Source organism: Grampus griseus (genome assembly GCF_964374135.1).
Source record: "Grampus griseus genome assembly, chromosome: 14".
Classification (NCBI taxonomy): Eukaryota; Metazoa; Chordata; class Mammalia; order Artiodactyla; family Delphinidae; genus Grampus; species Grampus griseus.
Window position 1 is genome coordinate 38,839,118 of NC_139008.1, and position 18,620 is coordinate 38,857,737.

At 62.2% G+C, this 18,620-nt stretch overlaps 2 protein-coding genes across 3 annotated transcripts; both read right to left on the reverse strand.

Annotated features, from left to right (window-relative positions):
• Positions 1-1,131: 1,131 nt before the first annotated feature.
• PIGQ (phosphatidylinositol glycan anchor biosynthesis class Q) lies at positions 1,132-13,940 on the reverse strand. 2 transcript variants are annotated; one of them, XM_082671054.1, is made up of 11 exons: positions 13,805-13,940; positions 9,729-10,427; positions 7,785-7,916; positions 7,523-7,643; positions 5,883-6,009; positions 5,424-5,577; positions 5,179-5,290; positions 4,505-4,585; positions 3,841-3,955; positions 2,262-2,323; positions 1,132-1,430 (listed from the first exon to the last, which is right to left on the reverse strand). In XM_082671054.1, exons 2-11 carry the CDS (start codon positions 10,415-10,417, stop codon positions 1,278-1,280), a joined length of 1,746 nt encoding a protein of 581 aa, XP_082527180.1. In that variant the 5' UTR covers positions 10,418-10,427; positions 13,805-13,940; the 3' UTR covers positions 1,132-1,277. The 2 variants fall into 2 exon arrangements, with proteins under 2 accessions (XP_082527180.1, XP_082527181.1); XM_082671055.1 differs by having other exon boundaries at positions 7,523-7,571; positions 13,805-13,917.
• A 1,650-nt stretch (positions 13,941-15,590) lies between these two features.
• On the reverse strand, positions 15,591-15,992 carry NHLRC4 (NHL repeat containing 4; the record flags this gene model as incomplete). Its single annotated transcript, XM_082670704.1, has 1 exon — positions 15,591-15,992. Exon 1 carries the CDS (start codon positions 15,960-15,962, stop codon positions 15,591-15,593), a length of 372 nt encoding a protein of 123 aa, XP_082526830.1. The 5' UTR covers positions 15,963-15,992.
• Between the last annotated feature and the right edge of the window lie 2,628 nt (positions 15,993-18,620).

An 18,620-nucleotide genomic window follows, 5' to 3' on the forward strand; every position in this document is an offset into this window, starting at 1 on the left:
CCCCAGACCCACTGCCCACGTGGTGATGGGAAGGCAGAGCGCACACTCCAAATATGTGGGAGGCTTTATTGTCCCAGCAGAAAAGACAGAGCCAGTACCCCTCCTGCCCGACCCTGGGCTGGTGGGGACTCCTCCAGGCCCCCTCCCACTGTGGCCCACAGCCAAGGAGCGTGGGTGGCAGAAGTGGACAGTCCCAAGTGCCTGGGATGGACAGAGAGCGCTGCCCCGCTGCCTACAGCATGAACATCTCCAACTCCACAATGACACACCGTATGTGACGCCAACCGCGTCTTGAGGCTTCCTCCCCCTGGGGATTCTGGGGCTCACACCCACACTCAGATTCTGCCTGTGGCCAGCAGGGAGATGCAGCCTGAGTGCTAGGACCCCTCCCTGGGGGCTGCAGGAGCATCTGCCCAGGAGAAGCTGGTGAGCGAGATGGAAGATTTGCAGGGGTACAGGGCAGGAACGGGGCAGCCGGGTGCGTGGGTCTTTGCTGACAGCTCCAGGCACCCCATGTGGCCTGGCTTCACACAGGGACACCCAAAGCCCTGAGGGCAGCTCCTCCTGCAGAGCAGTCTCTCCAGGAGCATCAACAAGTAAGCCCTATGTGAATCAGGGCATGAGGGGCGCTGCTGCCCAGGTTCCTGGAGCTGCTGGACTGCGCTGGGGTTCAGCAGTGGCTTGGATCCCCCAGACTGGCTGGCGGTGGCTCCACTGAGACAGCTGGAAGGCACTGGGGACCCAGGAGGGCATCCCCCAGAGAAGGAGATGCTTGGGGGCCAGAGTCTCAAGGACACTTGAGTGCACCCTGGGAAGGATCCCCTCCACCTCATGATAGGATGGGGCGCCAATGAGCAGCCAGAAAGACCTGCCAGCCCACCCCACTGGGAACGGGCATGGTGGGCAGAGGCAGGGCTCTGCACCCCCTCCTAGGGTCTGGGTATAGACTGGGGTGGGGTCAGGACGGGGGTTCTGGATAGGCCTGGGGGGCCGGTGCGCACCAGGTTAACCGTGCCATCACAACAGGTCAGCAGGGGGTTCCCGAGGCAAATGTGCTGGTGCTGGAGCGTGGGCCGCTGGCCTGGCTGGCCGTTCCCGCATCCTCCTGCTCACTACTCCCACGACCTCAGAGACAGGAGGAGATGTGGCAGGCAGGGCCCCGGCAGGGCCTGCAGAGGCCCCAGGCAACCAGGGGCAGGAAGGCGAAGAGCAGGACCATGTGCTACCCTGACACCCTGGCAGGAGGTGGTGCTGGGCCGGCTGGTGGCCAGGGCCCCTCAGTCCTGCTTGTTCCCTCTCTGCCTCCAGGGGTAGATGAGCTCCCCGAAGAACAGCTTGCGGCACAGGGAACCCCAGGAGTGCTTGGGGTGGCAACCACAGGTGGGGAGGCGGTAGGTGTGCACCACGCGACTGTAGGGCAGGGGGTTTATCTGGAAGCACAAGGGCAGCGGTCAGCGGGACACAGCCCCCAACTCCCTGGGAGTCCAGCTCTCTAGGACCGGCAGGCCTGCGTGGGGGGTCCCTGGGCTGGACAACCATGGGGCAGGGCCAGCTCTGTGCCAGATGCGCTCTCACCTGGGGTACACGGGGGTCAGGGTGAGCGGCTTGGGAGGCAGGCTTGGGCCACGGTCAGGCGGGCTCCACTCTGGCCCGGCTGCGGGGCACCGACCCCTCCATTCCAGGACTCACTCAGCTCCCTGGAGCCTCCTCAAGTGGGACTCAGGACACTCCCGAGAAAACCACACAGGGCCCAGCTGCCTCAGCATCTGACTTCTCCCCTCAGGCCAACCGGACACCTGCATCCAGCAACACCGGCACCTGGCCTGCTCCCTCCCGCTAGACAGGCCCCAGACTGCTTAAGATAAAAGGAGCTCAACAGAGTAGGCCTCAGGTGTGTCCTGAGGCCTTTGCCAAGTCTCTGCTATTCTGCCTGGAAGGAGAGGCCAGGGGCCCAGGGCAGGAGACAGGGATGCAGGCCCAGCAGGCAGGTGCCCTGGGTGGCTGAGGGTGTCTGGCACAGCATACGGGACCCCATATATGGGCCCTGCTGGGGGAGGTTCCAGGCACAGAGGTTCATGGTGCCCAGAGGCCTTGGGGGTGGGCGAGTCTCCCCCGGGCCCCACCCCTCAGCTTTGCTGGGCCCTCCTGCCTGCACCTCACCCAGGCCTGTGAGGCCCACACCCAGGGCGGCACAGAACATGCCTCAGAACATGGGTGGCCTCATGGCGGGCAACAGCATGAGGGCTGTGTGGAGGCCTTACCTGCATCAGGAGGCGGAGGGGCCTGCCAGTCTCGTGCTCCAAGACTCGGAACTTCACCCCGGCTGTAAGGAGAGCAAGGTCCCCGTGAGGGAGGGTGGCCTTCCAGGGCTCCCAGGGCCCTGCAGGCCGCCCCCACCAGCGCTCCTGCTCCGAGCGGCATTCCGAGGGCTACAGGCTGCCCGGGCAGCAGCTCGCCTCTCCAGCCCGTCCTTCCCATCTGCCTCCTTGAGCTGCAGCCTGGCCCTCGTCAGGGCCTCCTGCAGAACTGCACTGAGAGACCAAAGCTGCGGGTCTAGCAGGCGGGGAAAAGCGGGCAGGTTGTGCTGCTTTCTGAGTAGGACAGGGGTTTTCCCAGAGTGGACGAGGCACTTGCTGGGTGGTGGGCACCCTGCTGGCATCTCAGTGCCTTCCAACTGCTGTGTGCACGGCTGACTCAGGGACCCACCACACTCTGGCCTGCAGTGTGGGCTCTCAAGCCTGGGGATTCCCAAGGCGGAAGGTCTTGAAAGGAGAAACAGGAGCTAATTATCAATTGATGAAGAGGCCCCAAGGCAAACTCGGTGGAGAGAAGAGGCGGCATCTGTGGCCTTTTATGTCAAGTTAAAAGGACTCTGCTCTAGCTGTGAGCTGAGGGCTGGGAGAGGAAGGTGCCGGGTCCAGGCTCTCCACCTGCCTGCTTCCAGGCGTGCTGAAGTGTGGGTGGGGGCTGGGGGACCAGGGAGCATGGGCAGCACTACACATGGGCCCCTGGCCTGGGCCACCTGGGGGTCTGTGGAGAACGTGGCTTGGAAAGAGGGTTTGAGGCCATCCAGCGGGCAGACTCAAGGCCCAAAGCCCAGGGAACATGCACATTCATGTCTTCTGACTCGGAACTGGCTGGGAGCAGCAGCCGTGAACTCTGGCGTGCGGCCGAGCTGCCATTTGCAAACTAGTCCAGGGGCTCCTGGGCATGCTGGTCAGCTCTGGGGCCGTGCCAGCAACTCCTCAAGTTTCCTGTTATGTTCAAAGCCCCTGAACCGGATGAGCCAACCCACAACTCAGTGACCAGTTGGGTCGGGCCTCCCTAGGCCTGCAGTGGGGACAGCCTCCTGTCAGGGGCATCTGGCCAACCCGTGGCTGGTGTCAGCATGCAAACAGGGGCATCACCTGCAGAGGGGATGACAGGAGCAGCTGAGCTGGTGCGTGTTGTCCCCGCAGGTGGTGGCCTGCTGGGGGCGGGGCGGGAGGCACGCCTGTCACACAGCTCTGGCCAGCCCGGCGTCCTCCACCCTGGCCGGTCCCCTCCAGGAGGAGAGGCACCAGCAGGCACACACAGCTCCACACAACCACACGAGACACGTCTTTTCTGAGCCACTTTCAGGCACCACCTACAGGACTAGTGCAGACAGACCTCAGAGCAAACGTCCACACTCGTCACAGGGGAGGCTGAGGGCTGCCTATGTGGCCTCTGAACCTGAGGGCAGGGAGCCTCTCCCTCCAGCTCAGGCCCCGGGACCAGGTTCTTGTCCTCCCTGCCCGCCCCACACACGGCTGCATCCAGGGCCCGCAGGTGCGCCGCCTAGCCAGCATGCAGACCTACCTGCGAGCCTGTAGGGCCGGCAGAGCCGGAGGCCGAGTGAGTACAGTGGCAGGGAGTTGATGAGGTCCACAAGCAGATGGATCAGGCCCTGTACAGCGACCACCAGGAGCCGGAGCTGCATCACAGACAGTGCTCAGGGTCTCTGACCTGGGACTGTGGCCACAGCCACACTGCATGCCCCTGAGCAGAACAGCCTGACGGGTCCCAAGAGGAGGGCAGGGACCCCCGCCCTGAACCTGAGGCCTGAGCACAAGGAGGCAGGGAAGCCACAGGCTGGAGCGGTCTGCCCTGCTGCCAGGTCAGAGGAGGTGGTGCTCCAACCCAGGGAAACATGCCACTGGGCCCTCAGCCCAGCCACCCGGGGGCCACTCCCCTCCTGCTGTCTGTGCTCGCCTCCCCCATAACACGGGAGACCCCTGCCCTCTGTGAACCCAGATGCGTGTCCCAGAGCAGTAGTGGGTGGTGTCCCCCGCGGGTGGGACCCCTGCCTGTTCCAGGGCCAGCACACACTGCCCAGAGTCCAGAACAGCCACATCCCATGTGGCCGGCAGGGATGGACGACCTGCCCACAGCTGCTAGCAGTCACCACTCCAAGCACTGTGGGCTAGGTCCACTGGCCAGGTTACACGCCCAGCACCCCCATGGTACACAGCACTTGGCTCACCAGGGTGAACACCAAGTAGTACAGGGCCGTGGTGGGCAGAAGGAAGACCAGGATGGTGAACAGCAAGGTCCCGATGAACAGCTACAGGGAGAAAGGATGCCAGCATCAGCGACAGCCCTGCCAGCACTGGGCACACCCGATACCCATCCCACTAAATCCGTCCTGTAATTGAGCAGAGATGGAACGCCTGCCAGCTTCCTGAGACCACTTGGGGAAGCCCACTCAGGACAGCTCTCTCCAGTACTGGGAGGGACACCTGCCTCCAGACCCGGTGACACATGGGGTGACAGGGGTTGGGGAGACCAGCTGACAGGGTATACAGCCCGTACACTAAAGACAGGAGGGTGGTGAAAATTAGGCAGCAAAAAACGTGCCCTGGAAGGCAGCACTCAGGGTCCCTGTGTCAGGTCTGAGCAAGCTAATGGGACTAGCCAGAGCCAAGCCCTGTGCAAGGTCACCTTAAGCACCTGCAGCCCCGCAGCCTCCTGAGAGCAGGGTCCATCCCCGCCTGGGCAAGGTTCGCCCTGTCTGAGGTCCTGCATACACCCTACCCCTTGCAGCTCCCCATACACCCCGGAGCCCTGCAAAACAGGAGTGAGGCTGCCCCTTGTGGTGCCTGAGCAGTTGCACCGGCCCATCGGAAGGGGCAGCTGGACTGGAGCTGGAGCCGGTACCTGGTCCAGGTCATAGGAGCAGGAGTCCACGCGCTGGCGCAGAACATTCCACTTCTTCCCTCGGAACAGGCGCCAGAGTGAGGACAGGCCATGGATCTTCAGGCAGTATAGCCTGCAGGACGTGGTACCATCAGAGCTGGGCTGGTGACCCCATGCCCACCCGGCCCCGGAAGCCTGTCTGTGGTGCCCAGGGCTCGGGGGGCTGCACTGGGTCAGCCCGCAGGAGTGGGGGGGTGCACACCCACCTGGCGCCATAGACATAGAAGCAGTAGATGTGGAAGGTGAGGAGGGCTATGATGTCTGAGAGGATGGACAGGGCGACCGTCAGGCCCAGGCAGGCTGAGAGGCCCACATGCCACAGGATGCGCTCAATGAAGGGGGACATGAGGTGGATGTAGCCTGGTGGGATGGGGGTCAGCCTTGAGGGGGGAGCCCAGGGAGGTCCTGGTCCCCCCCAAGCCCACCATGAGGATGGCTGCCCCAAGCTTCTGGAAACTGTGAGTGGCCAGCACAGCATAGCAAGGCTCCACACATGGGATGCTGGGTCAACAGGAAGCAGAGACCAAGGGGACAGGGCCTGGCTGGGCCCCACTGCCCCCCCTCAGCCAGGGTCTATGTCCCCGGGGGCACGGGCTTCAGGAGCCAAAGTGCGGGTCAGTGGGGCTGGGTGAAACCCCGAGGCGGCCCGCCTGACTGGCACTCACTGATCCACAGGTGGATGTGGTACAGGAAGAAGCGGCCCAGCACCTGGTCCAGCGCCCGGTTCATCTTGAGCCCAGCGGGTGCGCCCATCAGCCACTGTAGCAGATGCTGGAGCTCCTCGGCCACGTGCTGCGAGGACACATGAGGGCCACACCGTCCATCAACTGGCCCCACCCCAGTTACCCATCTGGGTGACCCTGAGTGAGAGTGAGGGGGTCAAGCCCATCAGGGGCCCCCGTAGAAGGCGGGCAGGGAGGAGGTGGGTGCTGGAGGGTCCCGCAGAGGGAAGAACAATGTCAAGTGAGGACCAGAGATAGCACAGGGACCCTCACAAGCAAGCAGGGAGGCCAACTACTGTCCTGGCTGCCCCAGGAGGAAAGCTGTGCCAGCCCTGGGAGGCAGGCCTGCAGGACTCCTGGCCTCATCCCCAACACTGAGGCCACAGGACCGACATCCCTGCCCCAGAGTCTGCCACCTCCCTCCCACGTACCAATGCAGGCCTTTCCCAACCCTGGGTGAAGGCCTCTGCCGTGTCAGGAGCAGTGAGAAGGGGAACAGAATGTTCTTTATAAATAGACCTTATTTAATATTTAAAGGATAAGAGCTTGGCGTCAGGAAGAGGCTTTCATTTTTAAATTAAATATTTATATTTCTGAGCAATTTTGCAAAAGGGAGGCCTAGGATGAAGCTGGCCAAAAGGCAGAGCACCCTCCTGCCTCCTGGGCCAGGCTTCCCTGAGAAGCTATGGGACTCTTGGCCTGTAGGGGCTCCTGCCTGCAGGGTCCTGGCCTGGCCACAAGCAGGCCCAGTGCACACTTGTGCCTGGACGCTGATGACAGCAGGCAGCAGCTGAGTCCACAAGGACCTCGCAGCCAGGCCGCAGCGGCTCTACCACACCCAGGGCCAGGAGCCCCACAGAGGCCTGGGCAGAGGGGGAGGGGGGGTGGGGCACTGAGGGACCAGAGGGGCTGCCCTAGGCAAGAAGACAATCTCCCAATAGAAGTGACAGGGCCTCTGAAGGAGGCAAAGAAGATGAAGGCTCAGAGCCAGCACGGACAGACAGTGGGAGGATGACTGTGGAAGGGAGAGGAGGCTGGGGCGGTGCCCAGGCCCTGGGAACGGCGCACAGACTGTGCAGGGCAAGTTCAGGAGCACAGCCGATGAGCTGGTGCCTCTGGCTCTCAGCATGGGAGATGCAGAACTGGTGCAGGCATCAGGGTGGGAGGCTGAGCTCGACCACACAGACACCGGCACGCACACAAGGTCTCTGTGATGCTGACTGTGCAGAGCGCCCAGGCCAAAAGTGAGCCACCCCGAAGAACCAGGAGAGCAGAAATGGTCATGCACGGTGGGGAGGCAATGGGGATGCCATGACACTGAGCCTGGCAGGGAGGTGGCTCCCCCTAAAAGTCTCCAACACAAGGGGGCTCCAGACAGGCCACCTGCAGGAAGAGGCCAGGAGCTGGAGGGCCCAGGTCTACACAGCCCCACCTATTCTGTAAGACACAGCAGCTCCTAGGGGACTTGTCTGGGGTCAGGGGTGAGCTGCTCTGGCTGGCTGAGGGGGCTCTGCTGCCCCCAGGAAGGGTCCTGCCCCCCAACCCTGGGAAAGAGGTGTTCAAGTACACCTCAACCAACTCACGTCAGCCACAGGGATGAGGGCATCAGCCAGCTGCCCGATGAGGTCCTTCCTGTGGAGCCAGGACAGCAACGTGAGGCCAAGGGCCACATCCAAGAGCACAGAGACAAGCATGTTGGCCTTCCTGGAAGGAGGGGTCCAACAGGAGCGAGTGGTGAGGGTGGCGTGGCCAGAAAGGGTCAGCTTGGGCAGGCCTGCTGTGGGGAAGGGGCTGGGCCCGTGGCGCGTCTGGCCACTGTGGAGGAGACCAGGGCAGGACCCGCACCTCATCAGCTGGGCGGGGTTCTTAGCCTTCCGGGTGCTGAAGATGAGTGTGAGCTGCTCCAGCCGGTGCCTGAGCTGCTCGCACGTGGAGAGTTTGCTCCAGATGAAGGACAGTGGCCACAGCTTGAACACCCTGCGGAGGAGGGGAGAAGCATGGACCTCCGGGTCTCTGGGGTTCTTCTGCCCACCAGGGAGGGAGGGCCGTCTCAGCCGTGGCCAATATCCCTCAACGTGCAGAGAGGAAGGGCCCTGGTCTCCCCAAATACCAGTAGCCACACTCCTGAACTCAGCGGGGCGGGGACACGGGGGGAGGACCCAGGTGGGCAGCCCAGCGGGGGTTGCGGTCACTCACAAACATCAACTGGGAACGCAAGGTGCTGACTCCAGGCACTGAAGCTGAGTGCCTGCCGGACGCGTGTCCGTGTCAAGGGTTTCAGCTGACCTGACTGCTCAACGAGAATTATCTCTCACGCAGCAAAGAAAGAACCAGACACTTCACAGACATGAAGGCATTGAGGGGAGATGTTCTCAAGCAAAGGTGGACAAAGCGTCCAATGGCAACTCAGAGCCTAGCTCCCACCCAGAGCCCCACTGCCGGCAGGAGGGACCTAAAGGGCTCGTGCAAAGTGCAGAGCCGCCAGATGATCACGCTCAGGCCCTCGGGAGGAAGGAGGTCTTGACCTTGGAGGTTTGAAGCTTCTGTCCTCAGCCAAGCCACTCTGACCCAATTCCAAGAGTGAAGTGTGGTCTGCACTGCACCCCCCATTCCAGTCCAGTGGAAGGCAGCCTCGCATGGGCTGCAGAGACCCCCATGCAGGGTCTCCCCGAGGTTCAGACCAGCCCTGGGCAGCACCTGCACCTGCCCTGGGCAGCAACAGCCATGCCCCACATGGACGTCACAGGGCTCCTGACCTCCGCCAACAGCCAGCACCTGCCTACCTAAGGGGCGGATCGGGATTCGGGGCACTCAAGCGGTTCATAACCTTTCTTGCTTTCTTTGAGAGCTGACAAAAGGAATTTCTCTTCCCAAAGTTGCACCCAGGCCCAGACACACTTTCACACGATTCATTCCAAGGGGCTGTGAAGCTCTGAAACCCACCGCTCAGGACAGGATACCCAGCAGCCCCCACAGCCCAAGGTGGTGTGCACACGTAGCTGCTGGGGTCTCTCTGCAGGGACAGGCCCGAGCACTCCCAGAGCCCCTGGTGAGCCGGCGAGGCCAGTCCCCAAACCTGACAGTCGAAACCCTGGACCTCAGGATGCAGCACAGTTGTCCCATACCAGGTGGTACCACCAGGGAGGTGGCTTCTCATAGAGAGAGGGTCCTGTGGCTAACTCGCCAGAACACCCACGTGCTGCCCCAGCATCCTCAGGGCCCCCAGGGGCTTTTACAAATCCCTTGACCAGGCCCGCAGCCAGGAGTGTTCCGGTAATTCTAGAGAGCGGCCCAAGCTGGGGACCACGCCCCCAGCCCCACAGACAGCAAGTGGATGCTGTCCCACAGCCTCCCAGGGCTGCCTCTCCTGCGAGGTCGGGGCCAGGGAAGCAGGTGGGCCTGTGGGTCTGCAGGACAAGCAACTTGCCAGCAAGGCAAACAGTGGCCGCTGCGCGGCAACAACCCGGTCTGTTCATCATCTAATTCTCCTTTCAGGGACCTGAGCTGTCTGAGGGTCACCATGTATCCCTACTCAGTGTGTCCCACGCAACCACAGGGGCTTCCAGGAAGCCTAGCTTTGCCACAGGAGCGAGGGACACCAGAACAGAAACCACCACTAGGGTATCCTCTGAGCTACAGTGCGGAGGGAGCGTGGGATGAGAGCAGGGGTGCAGGGGGCAGCGGTAAGCTTCAGAAGGGCCATCTGGGCCTCCATGATCCCTGCACACCAAGGGGTGGGCCTAGGCCTCAGGGGCCCAACTCTCCCTTGCCTGGCCAAGGGGCACCTACCGACAGGAGCTGGCAGCTGAGATGAGAGACAGCAGGCAGGCCAGAAACAGGCAGACGGGCCCTGCTGCCCACTTGGCCAGCTCCACGAGGATGCTAGCCTCCATGCCCTCCGACTGCCAGTGGCTCAGCCGCACGGGGCCCTCATCGAACCGGTCACTTTGGAAGAGTGCCTCGCTACGCGCCACTGTGTCAAAGACAGCAGCCAGGCCCCCCGCGCTGGCTGTGGTGTCCCCAGCCTGGGGGTCGGGCAGGGCCGTGGGCGGGTGCAGTTGGGACAGCAGCACCTTGCGCTGGTCGTAGAAAATAAGCATGACCTGGTCCTCGCCGGAGGCGGCAGGGGAGGCGGGCCCCCGCCAGTGGGTGGCCTTGCAGCTCCAGGACTTGCTGCCTCTCTCCCGGCATAGCTGGAACCAGGGCTTGTGGGAGAAGATGGCGCCCAGGCCCTCCAGGAAGTGGCCCAGGCTCTCCTCCAGCTCTTGCTGGCGGTGGCACCAGGTGCCCAGCACAGTCACGCCCACCTGACTGGCCTGCTGCACCTGGGCCAGGAGCTCTTTGACCTGGACGGGGATGAAGGGGAAGTGCACCACAGCCAGGACCACGGCACTGCTCTGCTCCGGGACCCACCGTCCAACCAGGAGGCCGCTGTCCGCCGAGGCACAGCACGTGGGGAAGAAGGCCTTGAGCACCATGCCGGGGCCTCTGGAAGAGAGGAGGGGCTCAGCTCAGAGCTGCTGCCGGTGCCACTGTGCCCCGAGGACCCGGGGTGGCTGGCAGTGCCAGGGCTGCAGGTCCTGGCCAACAGGTGGCCCTGACAGACACATCCACGTGGCCACTGGGCCCATAGGTGGGGGCAACCAGCTTTGGGTCTGGTCACGAGGCTGGCAGGGGGGCCCAGCTGTCCATCTCTGCCCCTGGCTGCTGTGAGTACAGGCCCAGGCCACTCCCATTCCTACCCTGAGGCAGGGCAACGCTTCCCCACTCCAGACACAGGCAGGCTGATACAGGTGAGGTCACGTGACCTGCTCAGCACCACTCACAGGCTGTGCCGGGGTGAGGACAAGGGTTTAATTTTTGTTTTTAGGGAACTGATTAGTTTCTGATGTGTAGCACATGGAAAAATCTACAATCTCATTAACAATTAAAGTAATTTAAATTAAAAATCTAACAAACCGTGATTTACTTACTAAGCTAGCAAGAATAAAGATGAACATTTAAACAAATTGCCGCTGAGCTGAGGGAAATCAGATGCGTCCACACCGCTGGCAGCTGTGGGCATTGGTACAGGTGCACCAGAAGATGCCTGGGGACATGCCTGGTGCCAAAGCCCACCTCCCTTCCCAGTGAGCCCCCTGGGGGAGCCTTGGTGCTCAGGGAACAGGTTCAGCTCCATGGGGCTTCTGCTTCTATCCCAACCCTCCAGCCTGCGGCTGTGCCCATCCTTCCCTGGGAGCCCCATCCTCTTGTCACAGCTGAGCACCTCCTTCAGGACTACCTATTCCCGCAACCAGGCAGTGTTCTAGAAATGGGGGTGGGAGAAGTTCTCCAGCCCTGGAGAATGGCTGAGGGGACACCAGCCTTCCCAGGACCTCTGAGCAGCAATAACATCCCCAAGCAGCTGCAATTCCTGAATCCTGTGGGACTGTGAGCCCTGCCTTGCACAGGAGTCAGCTCACTGCGGATGTGGATTCTCAGTAAGCAACTCATTTCCCACCTGAGCCCTCCTAGACAGGGCCTGACGGGCAGGAGGTTCACCTTGGTGAGGGTTCACCTTGGAGCTCACCCTTTCCTAGACACTAACGACCCCACTGTGTCAGCACAAAGGGCAGAGAAGCTGCCCTGAGCTAAGACCCCCAAGTTGGAGATACACCTGAGGGAGGGACACAGGCCTCAGACTGAGCCTGGTCCTCCAGGCCCCAGTGCTCAACAGGCCCTTGGAGAGAGGGGGAGAGAGAGGGACACACATGTTGGGGAGGTGCGACATTGAGGGAGCCCTTTCCTGAGGATCAGGGGGGCTGTGGGAGGAGCCTCAAATGCCCAGGGCTTAAGAGGCAACTGGTAGGACTTCCATGGTGGCACAGTGGTTAAGAATCCGTCTGCCAATGCAGGGGACACGGGTTCGAGCCCTGGTCTGGGAAGATCCCACATGCCGCGGAGCAACTAGGCCCATGTGTCACAACTACTGAAGCCTGCGCGCCTAGAGCCCATGCTCTGCAACAAGAGACGCCACTGCAGTGAGAAGCCCACACACCACAATGAAGAGTAGCCCCCACTCGCTGCAACTAGAGAAAGTCCACCCACAGCAACGAAGACCCAACGTAGCCAAAAAATAAATAAATTAAAAAAAAAAAAAAGGCAACTTGGTGAAGCCGCTTTCCTCCCCTGCAGTCCAGAGTGGGGCTGGAGGGGCGAGGCTTCTCCCACCTGTGGGTTTTGACTGAAAAGCATCCCTCTGAGTCCAGCAGCAGCTGGACTCCCAAATACCCCTCCCCCCCAGAGACCAGAGAGGGCAGGCAACATGGGTGTCAGCAGGGGAAAGCCTGGAGCCCAAAGGCAGCCCCGGGGCTAAGTTCCTGTGGCCATCAGCAAGGGCATCAAGGACCACCTTGTCTTCCTGACACTTCTGCACGGGCATCGTGAGAGACACAGAGCAATTCTGCCTGTGAGGATCCCAGTACATCTCGCTTGGTGACCACCATAGGGGACCAGCCATCATGGTCCAAGCCTCTCAGCACCAGCCTGTCGGGACCCACCAGCTCAGCCAAATGGCACAATCACACCCTGCTCAGGGACTTCTTTCACAGGAGCTAAGGAAAACTGCCCAGAGCTACTGTCAGAAAATAAACACAACTGGCCTAACACTGAGCACATGCTCTGGGCGAAGCTGGTTACACGGTGGGTTCACTTTCAGAAAATTCACTGAGCTGTACACATACGATCTGTGCCCTTTCTTTGTGTGTTTTATGCTTCATCTACAAAGTTTACCTTGAAAAAAAAAAGCTCCTCATGTCTGGGGAAGAGCGGAGGGCAGAGGTTGGTGTTCCCATCTATGGGGTAGTGAGAGAGGACTCTTAAATCACGGGGTAAGTTCCCATCCCCACCACTACCTCAGCCTCTGGGAGTGACCAACACAAAGAAGTCTGCTCAGATCAGACAGCCAGGAAAAGATGAAAGAGGAGGCAATCGATAGCAGAGAAAGCGGGGCAGTAACACGCAGCCGTGTGCATCTTTAAAGACTGTGATAAAAACAAGGGCACAGGCCTGGGAAAGCTGCCTCTGTTATGAATGACACCTGGTTCCCTGTGACCCAGCCCATTCCAGATCAGTCAGGGCATGCAGTCACTAGAACGACCCTCCCCGCATAACCTGAACTCAACCATCTACCTTGTGAAGTGGACATCCTGTCATCCTCCACAAGACCTGATTCAGAGCAAAAGCCCAGTTATGACTGGCCACGGACATCTAAATGGCTAAAACCATCCTCTGCGGAGCCTCCTGGTCACTGCTCCTCAGTAGCTCACAAGAATTCATTGTTACTCCATGTGTTTGTGTTTAAGAAACAACAAGCATTCAGTAAAGAATGCTCTTCCCCACAGGCTCTGGTTTTTGCCCTGTACTGCAGTCAGGAACAACTGTAAAGCTCTGACAGCCAGTTCCATTGACCATGAATGCCCTTCCAAAGGGTCCACAGAGGGACCCGGGTTGGGGTGGGCCAGAGGGAACCGGCCGGCCGCCCTTCACCCCACAGGGCGGAGGTCCAGACTCCCCGCCAGGGCATCCACGCGGCCCGTGGGGCTGGGAGGGCGGGCTCCTGCAGGGGCTGGCGGGTCCTCACTGCCCTCCCAAGTCTCAGGCCCACCCTGGCCGGCGGCCGGCGGCGTCCCCATTTTACAGATGAGGAAATAGAGGCTCCGAGAGGCAAAAGGCCTGCGCCGCCTCCGGGAGGAGGCTCCGGAGACCCTCGGGCTCCCGGCCCTGCTTCCGCGGCCGCCGCGGCAAGAGTCGGGGCCCACAGCCCGGCGGGGTCGGCTCCCCAAGGTCGCGCCGCAAGGACGCCGGCCCGCCCCCCGATTGCTCACCGGCTGCTCCCCGGGTCCGCGCCCTCAGCTGGCGGGGTCGGGGTGGGGTTGGGGACCGCGTCGGGCGGGCCCGGGCGGTCAACAGCACTCGCCGCCCCCAGCCCCGCCTCGGCGGCGCCGCGGGACACGAGCCCCATTTCCGTCCGCTCCCGGCGTTGCCGCGCGACGGTCCGGCCCCAAAGGCACCCGGGCTGCCCTCCGGCCCTCGCCCGAGCGTTCCGTGCACGCAACGTTCCGGTCGCCAGAGCCGGTGGCCTGTGCGCGCAGCGCCCTTGTCTCTACCGCGTCCTTGTCCTCCCCATGCCCTGTGCACAACGTCCTTGTCCCCCATGTCCTTGTCCCCCTCGCAGCATCTTTGTTCCCCCTCCAGTCTACCCACAGTGTCCCCAACACCCCTGCCTTCCAGTTCCTCACCTTCCCACAGCCACCAAACCTCCCCCATGCCTGGTTTCTTCATCTGAGGGATCCAGTAGACCTGACATTTGAGGGTTCCAGACTTCATCTTGTCTCCACCATCCCAGGGTGAAAGGATCCCCAGGCCCTGGATAGGGTCCCAGAAAAAGCTGCCACCCCAGCCCCAGACTGGCCCCTTTGCACCCTAGTCCCTGTAGAGGCCAAGTGAGCTACGAAGGTTGGAGGGCCAGCCCAGGGTCTGAAGCCATCTGATCTGATGGTCAGGAGGCGTCCCTGGCCCCTCCTGTTCCAGGGGACAATACCCCTAGCACCAGCAGCAACTACTAAAGTTTACAGAGCACCTGCCCCACACACTTCCTTACACTGACCCACTTAATACTGCCCCACCTTTGCAGGGGCTGGGACATATGGAGGGGACCTTGTCAGGCAATGGCCTAAACCACAGACCCCTGAGACCATCCCCTCACCAGCCCCCAGGGGCAGGACTAGGCACTGGCCCTTTCCCCTGAAGACCACCCACTGGAACTAGGAGCCTGGCTGGGCTCCTGACTCAGAGTAATCCCACACACCCCCTACCCCTTCCGGCCTCATTTTCCTGCTATTTTTAAGCAGCAGGAGTCTGTCCTCACAGGAAGGCTCTTCTGCACTTGACCACTGCCCGGAACTCTCCCAGCAACCCCACCCATGAGCTTGGAGCTGTTTGATCCTCATTTGCAGTGGAGAAAATGAAGGCTCAGACAGTGTCACATGGGAGAAGTGGACCAGGAGCATGGAGGCTTCCAACCCAGCCATGTGTCACCCCAGGGCACCTCTGGGGGGGGCCCCTCCTCTGCTCCCCCCTTACCTCAGCTGGGCCCAGAGAAGCTTCAGGAGGCTTGGCACCTGGGGCACCTCTGAAAATGGTGGACAGTGCAGGGCCGCGCCCCTGCCCAGGCTGCCCAGCCCAGCCCAGCCCGGCCCTGCCCGCCCAGCCACACCCTCCCTGCCTGCCTCTGTCTGATTAGGAGGCTGGGGCTGCGGCACCTGGTGGGAGATCCTGCCTGGGTAAGTGCTGGTAGCTGGCCCAACATGCTGAAGATCTCCAGGCTTCAGCTGCCAGCCCCAAAGCGCAGGCCTCTTGGGCCTTGGAGGCTGGGAGGCAGCTGATCCAGGCTGTGGACCAAGTCTGAATCCTCTCCAGGAGGAAGACAGGAGGCCAGGCCCGGGCCCGACAGCAGTGCTCAGGAGTGTCAGCAAATGTACAAGGTCAGGAAGGCATGGCCAGCAGCCCTGGAGGACCCTGCAAACCCTGAACATTCCTCCTGTCGTGGTCCAAACTCCGGGGGCTGGACCCATGCACAGTGAGGGGCTGCTCCCGTTCAAGCCCACCGGATCAGGCGAATTCCAAGTAGGACTGGTACACTTTGATGTAGCCGTCCTCTGCATCCGCCACCATGAGCTGGCCCTGGGGCGCACAGGCCACACCCAGGGGCCACCTCAGCCCCTCGGACACCAGGCAGATGGGCGCCCTGGCCCAGGGGAACAGGGTCACCTGGTGCCGCTGCTCGTCCGCCACAATGACACTGCCCGCTGCGTCGGTGCACACGCCTGCTGGGCTGCCAAAGTGGTGCCCAGTCAGGTCCCCCAGGGAGCACAGGGGCTGGCGGGCACTGCCAAACAGCCACACGTCCCCAAACTCCTTGCTCACAGCCAGGCCCCCATCGGGCCCCAGACCCACCCAGCAGGGGCCCTCCAGGTCCAGCATGGAGGCGGGGGCTAGTGGCTCCAAGGCAGGGCCCAGTGTGAAGCTGTGCACAGCCCCGGGCACGTAGTCTGTCACCAAGAGGTGGTCAAGGGTGTCCACAGCTAGCCCCCTGGGGGCCAAGAACATGCCCACTGTCACCCAGCGGCCTTGAGGGGCTCGGACGGTGTGCTGCAGCACACGGACAGCCCTGTGGACCAGGTCACTGATCACCACGAGCCCAGCAGCTGTCACAGCCACGTCCTCCGTCACGAAGGCCCTGGCCCCTGGCACAAGGCAGGGCAGGTGGCAGATGGAGCGTCCCTAGAGGTCCAGCACGTGGATGCAGGGTGCAGTCCCAGCCGTCAGGAAGAGCAAGCCATCTGGGGAGCAGTGCAGGCCCCAGCCCCTGCGGGCACTGGGATCCACCCAAGCAGCCGGGGCCACCAGGAGTGAGTGGGGTCTCCAGGCAGGTCCAGTGTGAGGCGTGGTCCCTGGGACGTGGCTGACCCGCTGGTGGGGGAGGCCCAGGAGGTCAGGGTAGGAGGCCAGAGAGCTGGCCGGTAGGCGGACATCACAGCCTCAGCCTCTCTGAGCCAGTCCTCCAACTGGGCCAAGTTTGGGGCTGCAAAAGAAACGACACCCCACCATGTGCCAAGCAGTGTGACAGTGGACCCCCTGCACACTTCCCGGCGGTGCTGGTTCCTCCTGTTTTACAAATTTGACTCTGTTCCACCAGGTCCCGACTTCCAGCCGTGCTTCTGGGCCCTATTTTCCCGCACTATTTTGTGCGGTCCCTGAACACAATTCTGGGAGACACATGACCCAGGAGGGCTGCTGTGGGTTTTGTTCTGAGGCCGGAATGAGCTCAGGGGCGTCTAGGTGTCCGAGGTGGGGGGAGGGGTGACAGATGAGCAGTGTTTCTCAAACGCCTCCGCCCATAGAACCTTTTCTCCAGACAGGGAAAGTGGCCCTTGTTGGGGGCAGCCCAAACCCCTGCCCATTGCCCCACACAGCCCTTGGAGACTTCCAACTCCTGAGGGGTGAAGCAGGAGTCCTTTCCTAGGCCTCTCTGGCCGTGGGGAGGGGTCTCCTACCTGGGGGGGCTCATGCTCTGTTGTTGGAAACCAGAGCCTGAGGGGGTGGGAGGAGCCACCTGGTAGAGGAGGGGGGGAAGGGGGGAAGGGGGGCAGGGAGGCAGAGCTCTGGCTGGGCCACCTTTGAGCAGCACCCAAGGAAGCTCTAAGGAGTCCAATCACTCAGCTGCTGACCCCACCACGTACCTTCCAGTGCTGCCACATTCCTGCCTCGGGGCCTTTACTCTGGCCTCTGGGACATTGTTCACGCTGCCCCTGCACAGCTGGTTGCACTCACGGTCCTCTCAGCCCACCCTCCCCAGGGGGCCCAGGGCCTCCACCACCTGCTGTCTCAGGAGACAGCACCGCCTCCGTCCTCCAGCAGGACTGAAATCTCAGGACCTGGGGGAAGGGGCTGTGCCCCCAACCTGCTGGCTGGGTCACTCACCAGAGTCCAGGGCGGGGGCCTCCAGGGGCTGCATCTTGCACCCCCACAGACTAGACAGGTTGGGTCCTGTCTCTCTGATCCTGTTCCTGCACCAGCCTGCCAGCAGGGTCAGGCTTATGTCTGTCCATTGGGTGATAAGAAGTCGGGGTGCGGTAGCCAGGTAGGGGTGCTAACGGGAGGTCAAGGTGGGGTGGGTCTCCCTCAGACTCAGGACCTGGGGATTCTCCAGACACCGCCTGACTCAGCCCACAGCCCCTCCAGGAAGCCCCTGGAAGGTGGGGGTCAGCCGTGTCTGTGACCCACAGCACTCCCTACCTGACCGCCTGCACCCCAGCTCTGGACACTGCGGAGGGGCGGGCGGCGATGCTATCTGCTACCGGTGCGGTTAATGGGGCGGCCGCAGGTCCTGATCCGACTGGCCCCAGCCCGGCTGGCCCAGCGTGGGGAGCCAGGCACAGGCAGGAACTGCCCTCCCTGGGGCCATTGCTGGGTGGGCGTGGAGGTGCGGCCAGCTCCCAGGAACAGAAGTGATTCGCTGGGTCCGAGGGTCCCCCGGGCACCCCTCCCCGCCTGCCCCCCACCCCCCACCCCCGCCTGTGGGAAAAGCCAAGTCTGGTCGCGCTGGGAGGGAGGCAGCGAGCTGTGAAGGCCACCGATGCCTATCGTGGCTGCAGGGGCTGGCAGGGGCCCAGCGGAGGCCACGCTGGGCGAACAGCCCTGGGCCACAGAATGTGGGGGCACCGTTGAACCACAGAGGGAGCGGCCTCCTGCATGAATCTGACATTAGGCCTGTCCTGCCAGATGGGGGCTGAAGCATGTCCAGGGGTCCCTGCCCACAGCCCATGTGCAGAAACACAGGCCTGACCAGGGCTGAGACCGTGCACACCTACCTGCCTCCCCCCGCCCCACTCTGCCCCCCCCATAGAAAGCTCCCCACTCTCTCCCCAGACTCCGGCCCCCCAGGGAGGGCCCAGTCCACAAGAGGAGGTCTGGACACTGCCCCCCTGACGCTCAGTCTGGGGACATCTCTGCAGAAGGTGACGCTAGACCAGCGAGGGATGAAGGAGGCCCAGACGGGGTGTGAAGGTGGTTTCCATTTTAATGTCCACAACTGTGATCACTAAAGAGCCATGACCCTCTGCTGTACTTGTGTGGCCC

Excerpts from the sequence above, each read along its gene's own strand:
- PIGQ (XM_082671054.1), bottom strand. The coding sequence starts at position 10,417 with ATGGTGCTCAAGGCCTTCTTCCCCACGTGCTGTGCCTCGGCGGACAGC. Across the intron at positions 6,010-7,522 it reads CCCTCATCCCTGTGGCTGAC|CACGTGGCCGAGGAGCTCCA; the intron begins GTGAGTTGGTTG and ends GTGTCCTCGCAG. Across the intron at positions 5,578-5,882 it reads CCACATCCACCTGTGGATCA|GCTACATCCACCTCATGTCC; the intron begins GTGAGTGCCAGT and ends CCATCCCACCAG.